Source organism: Lactuca saligna, chromosome 1 (assembly GCF_052625555.1).
Source record: "Lactuca saligna cultivar CGN05327 chromosome 1, ASM5262555v1, whole genome shotgun sequence".
Taxonomy (NCBI): Eukaryota; Viridiplantae; Streptophyta; class Magnoliopsida; order Asterales; family Asteraceae; genus Lactuca; species Lactuca saligna.
The window spans coordinates 16,551,084-16,562,821 of NC_136417.1; the positions used below are offsets into that span (position 1 = coordinate 16,551,084).

Sequence of the window (11,738 nt, forward strand, 5' to 3'; positions counted from 1 at the left end):
AAATTTTCTAATATTGGGTTTTTCTATATAACAAACACAACCTTAAGGATTATGCGATATCCACGCATAAAACAACTTATTTTAAAACCAACATACAACAATTCATATACTCAATTCATATACTCAAGGCATATATAAATCATTAGATATATGAATGGATTCAAAGTCAAACTTCAAGAAATGCCATCTTGAGGAGTTGACCATTTCGAAAGTCAAACTTCAATGTTGGATGAGATGGAAGAATAAATAACAAGCTACCATATAAGCTTTTGTGATTTAGTTTATTAAGATTACCGCGAGTCTTACAGTTAAAATCCCATACATGCGAAAAGAACCACATGTTCATCGAAAACCCTACAAAATACTACCTCATGTAGTCAAAATTCAACCACCACTCCACATTCAGAGGGAGGAGAGAATTGGGCGCATTCTACACTCCCAAGAGAGACACTACAAAGATGTAAATGGAAACACAATTTTGTGTCCATTTTTAATTGAAGCTATCCAGAATCCTCGATTAGCTTACTTGTTGTTGATGAATGCCATACATCGGATAAGCCCCATATGCTGCAGCATACATACCCGGGTCATGAGGTGGTGTCATGGCATACTCGTATCCATCATACATATGCCCCCCATAATATGCTCCCGCCCACTGGTTCCCAAACTCATTTCTCATCTACAAACGATCATAAATCAGACATACGTGTGAATAAATATATATATATATATATATATATATATATATATATATATATATATATATATATATATATATATATATATATATATATATATATATGAATTATTAAACAAAGCACCAGGAAACATAAACTTGAATCATAATCGTTATATAAAAGAAACTAATACCTGCTTATTTGCAGGGTTACGTCCCCAAGAAAGTCGCACAGTTTGCTTCCCAATTGTTGTGCCATTTAGTTTCTGCAGTGCCTCCTCCGCATTATTTCTGCACATACATGTCAAAAGGGCAGCCGAAACAAATCTATATATACAACTCTTTTAATAATCATAAATCATGGTTAATTAATCAAACCAGTGATCTTTCATTCACAAGTTGGTTACTTTATTGTAGAATCTTGCTAACGATTTGAAGATATTTTAAAGCAGAAAGACATACGTACCTGTTGGCGAATTGTACAAACCCGCATCCTTTTCCAATGGGTATTTTAACTGAAACTATGTCACCATATTGGGAGAAAGGCTGCCTAAGATCCTCATCGCTTACAGTAGGGTCAAGCCCTCCAACAAAAATCTACAACCAATCCAAGAGTAATTAGCTAGCCGAAAGTAATTAAAAGACCTTCATTTCAAGGGCATTCATGTCTTTTTGCACCACTCTTGTACATGTTCCACCACATTGAGGCCAGTCATTAACATAACAAACGGGCCCAAGACAAAAAAAAAAAAAAAAAATAAAGCCATACGTACTGACCGTTGTATTATTAGAATCTCCATCAGATTGAGAGCCACCATTTGACATATAACCACCTACCAAAAAAGCAGATAAATTCTGAACACATCGAAAAATTCAACAAATTAAGGATAAACAACCTTGGTACAACGAATGCATAACGTCTAGAAAACCAGGTTTTCGCGTTAAGTCGTGAGTGTACATGATTCGACATCATTAATTATTTTTTCGTGTATTTCACCAAGTATATGCGTCACTTCTTTAGATATTTTTAAACATCATTAATTCAATACTGTAGTCTATCCACCTAACACTTGATACCCAAAAAAAAGGCTAAATTGAATAAAAATGTACCTTGTGAGCCATATTGTTGTTGATAACCAGAGGATTTTCGTGGGGTAGCAGCACCAATACGCATGGGCCTACTTGAACAGTATGTCCCATTCATTTCAGTCATGGCTTGAGTCCTCTCACTATCATCTCCGAACCTTACAAAACCATACCCTTTGGATCTACCAGTGTTTGCATCTATGACCACTTTCGCAGCTTTAACCGATGGATATTTATTAGCAAAAGTTTCATGCAATAAAGTATCGGTTACATCCGCAGCTAAATCTCCTACAAATATCGAAAGATCAGAACCATTGTTTGAACGCTTATCTCCCATGCTAAATGTCGCCCAGTTCAATCGGAATAGTTGTAGTTGTTCTGTATTCGGCATAGCAAGGCATGTATAACTCTGCAAAACCTTTTCCGCTGCACTATGTGAAAAAAACTCCACAAATCCATATCCCTCTGAGAAACCTGTCTGCTTATTTCTAATCACTTTGATTGAAGCAACCTGCAGAACAAAACATTTTAAAAGTATATATCAAGTAGTAATGCATCAGTTAAATGGATTTACCTCATTAATGCTTTAAGATTTGGTTTAAAACATCATTGATGCATTTGCTTATTATCATTAATGGTGACATTTATGTATATATTAACTTGTCCACAGACAGTGAGACAGGTGTATGATATCATAGATTGTCATGTCCACCGACACCGGCACCGAAGGCGGCAGTATCCACAGTCACCGGCGGTGAAGATGGTGGTCATTAATGTATATGAATCAAATGATGATTATTACAACGTAAATTGAAAGGTTGATTAATTAACATTAACATTTGATTGTAACTAAAGATTGGATATTTGAATTATATTTAACAAGATTTGGACAATAAATAGATTGTTTAAGTTCCACAAATAACAAAATCAGACATCTTTAATTAACAATAGATCACATTTAAGCACATGATAAAACCATGTGCGAAGAAATCGAAGAGAAATGTAAATAAAAGATTGAATTAATTAATTAAATACCTCGCCGGTGGAAGCAAAACAGTTACGCAGGTAATCCTCATCCATCCAATTATGAAGGTCACCGACCCAGATCGTTCTGTTCTCTCCGCCGCCGCCACCTGATCCCTGCTGCGGCTGTTGTGACACCGGATGGTGGAGGTGGTGGGGATGGTAGGGGACGTAGTGTGGGGCCATCGAGTAATGCCCCGGAGACGGCGCCATCATTTGGTGCTGCATTACCATCGCCGCCGCTGGGTACTGCATCGCCACCCACTGTTGCTGTTGTGGCCCAACCCCTACAACCGGTGGAGCCGCCGCTGTCGTCGTTGTCGTCGCCACCACCGCAGGCTGAGTACTGTTCTGGGTTTGTTGCTGCGGATCAGAGCCACCACCGTTAGTAGCTGATTGCATCTTCAAGCACAGTCTCTTTGAAAATAAATTCAGAAAGTCTTAAATGATATTTGTTATACGTATAGGTTTGTGTAATGAAAACGGCGAATCTGAGAGTTTCGAGAGAAAAAGAGATAAGAGAGAGAGGTTATGGAAGGATTCATGGGAAGCCCTACTTCATGACGCGTATGATTTATCAGCCGTTGGATTAAATAGCGGTTTTGCAATATGGGCCGTTGATTTTACATTATCTGAGCTAAGCCTTGGAAGTGTGCTCTTTTAGTTATGGTCGGCCGCCACTGATTATTTCCTTCTTTTGGTAGTAAAAGGAAAAATAAAACATCATTTCATATCATATTGTGTTAGATTTATTTTGGTATATAATCATGTATTCTATAATCTACTCCTTTTAATTATTTAATTCATCAACATAAAATAGTAATATTGATGTATCATATAGTTTTGAGTAGTTTAAACACTGTCATAATTTCATCAATATAAAATATTCCATAAATTTTGAATGGTATGGATAAAATTGTCACAATATATTATTAGAAAGATTTGGTCTTCCATTATTAGTAAATTTTCTTTCCATTATCTGATCAATATGATCTACCTGCACACCTTAACGTTTTATTCTTAAAATAAACTGAGATGGCCCAAATAAAATATATCCAATAATTTAAATGTAAATTTTCATTAAAAAGGTTAAAAAACCGAAAAAAAAAAAATCTGGGACCAAAGATGGATTGAGTTTGATCTTTATAGTTGATAGTCTTCCCTAAAATCTAAAATAATGTTTAAGTGAATCTGAGAAACACAGTTGATGACTTGATGTGGCTTTCAAATCAGGAAATGCATAGGTTTCAGCACCACCAGTACGAACACCATTCAGGCATACACCAAGTACTCTGTTTCTTTACCAAAAATATATGTCATCAAATGGGGTAAATAGTTAAATGGAATTATTTAAAACAATAATAACTAATAAACAATAAAAATCTTATCCAAAAGGTAAACTTTATTAACGTAAATCTTATCAATCTTGAACTTTTTCTTTTTTATATTTGATAAGTAAGAAATATATTGGTTACTTTATATTTTTGCCATTCTTAATTTATCAAAAGTTTACTTACAAAAGTTGTTAATCTAAAATAATCATAAATTACGCCAAATAACATTGGATTTTATTACCTATGTGATACTAGTGACTTTATGATTTATCTGTAACAACAATCATCGTGCATTTTCCTGATTTAGTAATATTAAATATATTTGTTCGGTTATCGGCCAAATTTTATATTGATTTTGCAACCCCATCTACACATGCACATTAAAAACTTTTTAGTTGTTAGATGCGTCTTTATATCTTGTCGTCACTTGTTTTCGTAACTCTCTAAAACACCATGCCCAACAATCACCTGGACATAGTCATCGTCAGACCATATAACTTTCAACGTATAATAACTCCCGATGATAAGAAAGTAAGGATTTGTGTAAAACTTTTTATAACACAATTATTGTTGATTTTATTCAAAAATAGTCTATAAAAAACAATGAATTTAGGCAAAACATTAAAATTTGAATAACATTAAAATCAATTTATATCCACCAAATATCATTTTGCAAGACATGGAAATATTAAAACAACCATAGAAGGAAAAAGAACTATACATTTTGAAGACTTTGAATGTAATATCCATAAAAATCAAGCAAATTTAAAACTTTTTAAAACATTTAGAAACCAACACTTATTACAAATTGGTTTTCAAAATAGTTCTACATCAGGGTATCCCAAAACAAAGTCATAAAATGTGAGGAGTTGTATGATCACACATTTGTCTTCTCGCGATCATCCGAGGTACCTGGAACCAAAACTGAAACTGTAAGCCCGAAGCTTAGTGAGTTCCCCCAAAATACTCATACACACAACAATACCCATATAACCACAAACAGCATACTATGGGTCCAATCAACCATCGGGTTGAAATACCCTAGGCCCTCAACCATCGGGTTGGAATGCCAACATACTATGGGTCCAATCATCATCGGGATGGAATACCCAAGGCCACAACCATCGGGTTGGAATGCCCACATATTACGAGTCCAATCATCCTCGGGATGGAAAACTCACGACCCATAACCATCGGGTTGGAATGCCCAGGTCTATTGGCTTTCGCACAAAGCAGATAAGCCTCAACCACCAATCAAACATGGGCACATATATCATATAACTACATAACAGCCTATAGACATACAATCGATCTAACAGATCATAACAGCATAATAACATCCTATCTATCAGGATACCGATCTAACAGATCATAACAATATAACATCATCCTATCTACCAGGATACTGATCAAACGGATCATACTAGCATAACATATCAGGATAACAATCCAAAAGGGTCGGCCTTGGTGCCTTCGATCATTGAGTATAATGAGGAAAACTCACCTCACAACTATCGAACTGTAGTGATAAGATCAAATTCTTGAATCACAGTCGCGAACTCCACCACTTATATTCACCATAGAACCACTTCCATAAATTCCCAATTTACTAAAATACCCCCAGAAATCAAACTGGTCAAACCTTGGTCAAAGTTAAAGTCAACGGTCAAGGTCAACAGTCCATGTTGACCCAACTCAACGAGTGCAATTCACTGACTCGTTGAGTCCTTCCAGAACTCGAGAAATCGTGAAAACCCTAGTTGACTCGCCGAGTTTCCAGACAACTCGTCGAGTCCATACGCGTCCAAAAGGCGAGATAACCCTAATTGACTCGTCGATTCGTCTTGCTGACTCATCGAGTTCATCGGACTCGCCAGGTTGACCATGCAACTCGTCGAGTCTCTTCGGTCCATTTTCCACTTAGACGTTTTTTAAGCTACGCTAAAGCTCCAACTCGTAGATCCAGTTTCCTAAGGCACATATTTCACATAAAGTTGCACACTTTACGTGCATGAAAGGTCTTAAAGGCTTAGAACACTAAAAACCAAGTCTAGAATGAGTTTTAGGTCATGGTGAAAGGTTCATATGAGATAAAGTTGATAACTTTATGAGTTTGAGACTAGGAGGTGTCCAGATCTGAAATTGCAACTTCAGATCATGACCAATACTCAAAATGGCTCCCACATATGCTAAAAATGGCCCTAAACTTAAGTATGGAGAGATCTAGCTAGGGAGAAGTCAAGGTAACGACTTGGTACCTTCCAAATGATGCCAAGATAAGATAGAGTTAGATTCGCAAGCCCTCCTTTGCTCTAAGTTCCTTAAACTTCAAGTCTTCTTAAACACCACTTTCTAAGCTCTTTAACACACAAAATGGAGTAAAATTACGATTAGGGTTTCTTCTGTCCATCAAGAGGTGGTAAGGGACTGAAGGTGAGGGCTTAAGGTCCTTTAAATAGGGTACAAACCCTAAAAATTAGGGTTTCATCTTCCATCTCCTATTCGTCTAGTCCAGGTCCTCCGACTCGTCGAGTAGGTCCAATAATCCACGCAGGCTAACCCGCTTTTGCATGACGAGTTGGGGGCAACCAACTCGTCAGGTAAGTCCATAAACATGTACAAAGTGCTTTAAAACTTGTACCTGGGAGTCGAGGTGTTACATTGAATCTGCTTGGGAGGTTGAAAGTTGATAAATATGGTAAAGACTCCAAAGTAAAAGCTATATATATATATATATATATATATATATATATATATAGAGAGAGAGAGAGAACACGCAAGGGTAAGCTACCAAAAGATGTTAGTCTTCACTTGTATCATATACTTTTTAAGCCTTAAAGAACTTATACCAAATAAGCCTTAAATTACAAGCAACTTAGATAACCCAAATCTACACAACCATTGCACGAGGAAGAGAGGAAGTGAGCTAGAGAAAGTCACGATTCTAAAGAAGAAAAATAGATGGAGAAAAAAAACTAGTTTTTTCAAGTCAGTGATCTCTTTTATACTTACATGCATGAAGTAAATGTCACACCTTTAATAAATGTACTAGTAAGGTCTTGTAAGAAAGCATGTGATGAAAGACTTTGACAAACATGTAACGTCCTAAAATTTCAAAGTAAAAATATTTTTTAACCAATTAAACCATTCATTCATTTGTTTTAAAAGGTATTCAAAGTAATAGTATTCTCAAAATATAGAGTAAAAATCACAAATAGCCAATGCACAATAGACTCTTAGGGGTGCAGTGCGATCACACCGGGCCTTACCCTTTGGAACTGAAAGTACCTAAAAATGTTTAAACCACAAACTGTAAGCACAAAGCTTAGTGAGTTCCCCAAAATACCACTTACCATACAATAGGCTCAGCTCGACATATATATAGGCCCAACCTAACATAAAAATAGGCCCAACCCAACATATACATGGGCCAAGCCCATCATGTAAATGGGCCTATCCCTTCATGTATACTAATGGGCCCAACCTATCATTTAATTGGGCCCAGTCCGTCATACATACAATGGGCCCAGCCCAACACAAAATGCAAGAGTCACAAAGGCAACTAGTATCCTACATAGTATAGTGAGAAGACTTACGTGACTCATGAGATCAGCTAAACCATAACTCAATGCCCCATAACAGATGTTACAATACTCCTATCAAAACATACAAGGTCTAACCTTAGTCTACACACTAGATCCAGCAATATTGACCTAAAGTAAACCTAGGTCAACAAGTCAACGGTCAAAGGTAACCCTCAAGGTCAACAACCCAAAATCATCACAACAAATCGCCACGTTGTGGCCTTCCATTGTCCACGTCATGGTAGCATAAAGACAAAATAGTCGAGTCCTTTACCAGTCGCCACGCCATGGTACTCTAAGGCTAAGTCATGGGGATCAGTCTAAACCTCTTAACATATTCAGCTTCATTCCAACAACTCCAACATCTCTAAAGCTCAAATCTGATCCTCCCTGTTTAGGCTTAAGCTCATGCATTTTACATATTTTTCGGGATTTTCCATGATATTATTTCATTCGCACTGTTTTTTAAAAATTTCTAGGACTCTTGGAGGTGGGATCTAGCTTAGCGAAGTAAATAAAAGGTGCGAACAAGATTTCATGACTTTTGGAGTATCAGGAAGGAATATTTGAGGATTGCAGCAATTCAGGAACTTCCATGGCTGGGTAACCTATAGCTATGAGTTTACATGGGTCGTGTAATCGAGCATACTTCAGCAACACACTTTGAAGACCCAACCAAATTGAGCAGTCTAGTTATTGCATTTACACGGGCCATGTAAGCATCAGTGCACATTTACACAGGCCGTGTAAACATGGATGTGGGTTTAAAAGTAGGTTCTTATCTTTCTTAAAAGGGAGCAACAGGTTTCATTTTTCCGTCTGTCGAATTTGGGAGCACCTGGGGTAATTTTCTAGAAACTTTTTGAGTTGATTAACACTTGCAAACATTTGATTTCATTTTGTAAGAACTTTAATTTCATTTTCTAGGTTTGTGATCTTGTTCTAGTCATGTGTTGTTAGAACCTTGGTTTCTTTAACTTTATGTCTTGACCTCTTAGTTGTGATTTCAATCATGTGCCTTGATGTTTACTTCCAATTTCTATCTAGTGAATTTAATTTTGTTTCAATTGCATGTTTGATTCTAATTATGATTCTTATTGGCCATTTGAGTTAGGGTTAGGTCATTCAAGTTATCTAATTGCAAAATCCATAATTGTTTTGTAAATTAGACTATGTAACAAGAACTAAACTGATTTCTAACGAATGAATTTAGTATAAAGCTTATTCACACATTGTTATGATCCCAAACTTGTGAGGAGTATTGGATGTTGTTGGGAACATTCACATAAATCTTATTGCAACCTTTTGATTTCTATCTAAGATCTTGTTTAGACTTAAATTAGAAGGTTATTTTATTTGAAATGTGCATATCTAAATATATATTTTACATCATATATTAATATTATTAGTTATATGTATGATTATTATAGAACAAAAACTACTTATTATGTTTAATATTTGTTATGTAGTGTCAAAGACATTCTCGGAAGCAAGATGGAACCTGGAAGCAGGAATGGAGAGCTTAGGCAAGAAGAAGCCAGAAGAAGGATGTTGTTGGACAGTTTGACCCATTGTCAATATTTTGACCATATCTCATGACTCGTAACTCCAATTAAAGAGATTCAAAGTGATCTGAAAACTAGACATAATTTCAGACGACTTTCTTATTTTGAGAAATGTCGGATTTCCAACCACCATGACATGGTGATCCCACCATGACGTGGTGAATGGAATCTTTGCTATTCCTAGCGCTAACTTGGAGAATACGGGATAAACACGAAGACCACATGGTGGTGGCCAAATTTTAGGCAAGTATATATATCTGAACATTATGACGAATCGGGGGACTTAGAGGTGACTTTCTGGAGAAGTACTATGAAAAAAAAAACTCTGGAAAACCCTTAAAAGAGGAGGAATTTATTAGAGCTTAAGAGTTGAAGAGATCTAGATGAAAACATCATCAATTCATTCAGTTTGGTCATGTTTAACTTTATTCCTATTGAGTTTTTGTGTTTGATTAGTGCCATGAGTAGCTAATTTAGTAAACTTTCGTTAAGTTAGATGAAACCCTAATAACTATGGTTTAGTTTATTAGTTCATGGATTTATAAAAGTTGGTTTGGAGCTTGTGTTTAATTAACTTACCTAGCATGTTAAAGTGTTTCTCTTTGTTGCTTTAATTGAAGTTAAGTGTAGCTTAGTGACCATTAAATTACATGAACTTGTTTACCTAGTGATTTAGTGACCATTAAATTGCTAGAGCTAGGATTGATCACATCTTAGTTAAGTGATAAAAGTAACAATTTAACTGTGTTAGAGAACATAATTGTGACCATAATTGTGTTTAACAAATCTTACATATCCCAATTATAATTAATAACTAATAACTAATTTTGAGTTTGCGTGTATTGGTGAAAATATTAGTAGGTTTGTCCAAATTTCAAATTATATATAAATTGGTAACCAAATTTATTAATCCATAAATAAGAGCTAACTATAGGAAAAAGTTGATGAAAGTGTTTTTAATATATTGATTACAACCGTTTTGTTGAGTGTTTAAATTTGTTCGAACTTGCAAAATTAGATAAAAACATTTTTAATTATTGTTTGATTTTAGATTAATTTAAAGTAATTATTTTAGTTAATCAAATTTGTTCCCTGTGTTCGACCATAACTTACTTTACTACACTACAATACGACTAGGTACACTGTCGAGGTGTATTTTAGCTAGTTAAGTTAGTTATGTTATAGATTTAAAACTAGTGGATAATTTTTAGCACATCAAGTTTTTGACGTCGTTACCGGGGAATGACTATTTTATTTACTAATTTACTTGCTTTAGGTTAATCGATCCTTTTTGTGAGGTAAAAACCGCAAAAGATTATTTTCTGCATTTATTTTTTTTTCTGTTTGATTTGTCACCACGACGTGGTTACATTACTGTTAATTTTTAGTTTAGTTATTTTTTGTTCGTTTTATGCGTTTTTTTAGTTTTGTTTTAGCAGGAAAAAAACCAGGGACATAAGGACCATGACAATGGAAGAGTACAAGTGACATATGTGGAACGAAAATCGATGGGGTCTTGATCCACCAAAAATCCCAACCATGAGAAAGTTTGAACTTCTGGGGCACATTCTTGGCATGCTAAAAGATCTACGTTTTTATAGGAAGGAGCACGAGGACACCTACGAGCATATAGAAGAGGTGGTGGAGATTTCTCATTATTTTAATGCGCCTAACGTGAGTAAAGATGTGGTGATACTTCGAATTTTACCAGTCACATTGAAGGATGAAGCAAAAGAATGGTTAAAATCACTTCCCTTTGGAGCAATCACGACATGGGCTGATTTTATGACCGAGTTCATCAACCAGTTTACCCCTCCTTCAAAAGTGGCAATGCTTAAGAGAAATATCCAGAATTTTCAACAATTAGAAGAGGAGTCGTTATACGAAGCTCGGGAACTTTACAAGAGATTTTTACAACATTGCCCTCAACATGAGTTGAATGTGAAACAAAAAATCTTGATATTTTATGATGGAGTCAATGTGTGCACTCGTCAACTTCTAGACTCGCAAGGGCCCATGACAAAGAAGAATCTGACAATAAATAAAGCTTTGATTAAAGAATTCGCTAATTATTCAAGAGAGTATCACAGCTCAAAGGAGGATTTGACTAGAGGAAAGTCAAGTAAAGATGGAGGTCAAGATACTGTCAGTGCAGTAATTGCAAAGCTCGATGCAATGGAAGAAAAGATCACAAAATTGGGTGGACCAATTCAAGATAGATGCGAAGCTTGTGGAGGACACCATTCTACTAAGGATTGTGAGTTGGAGTACAAGAGAGCTCAAGACACGACGAAATATCAACAACTAGAGCATAATCTCTACGAACTAGAATGAGTCCAATCCGAGAAGATAGATGCTCTCGAGTCGATGTTATTCAGAATCATGGAAGCTAGCGAAAAAAGACATGATGCAACACTTAGAGTTCAATAAGCATCTATTTTGAGCATCCACACACAAGTTGGGCAATTAA

General features: G+C 35.7%; 1 protein-coding gene and 1 non-coding gene across 2 annotated transcripts; both read right to left on the reverse strand.

The window, feature by feature from the left end:
• Window positions 1–243: 243 nt before the first annotated feature.
• Window positions 244–3,325, reverse strand: LOC145021181 (polyadenylate-binding protein RBP47-like). The gene is made up of 6 exons (XM_078976733.1): window positions 2,798–3,325; window positions 1,787–2,273; window positions 1,454–1,509; window positions 1,143–1,273; window positions 871–967; window positions 244–679 (listed from the first exon to the last, which is right to left on the reverse strand). The coding sequence occupies exons 1-6, from the start codon at window positions 3,185–3,187 to the stop codon at window positions 518–520; spliced, it is 1,323 nt and encodes a 440-aa protein (XP_078832859.1). The 5' UTR covers window positions 3,188–3,325; the 3' UTR covers window positions 244–517.
• A 7,773-nt stretch (window positions 3,326–11,098) lies between these two features.
• Window positions 11,099–11,205, reverse strand: LOC145028045 (small nucleolar RNA R71). Its single transcript, XR_013675802.1, has one exon. It is a non-coding gene; the product is annotated as a small nucleolar RNA R71 (small nucleolar RNA).
• Between the last annotated feature and the right edge of the window lie 533 nt (window positions 11,206–11,738).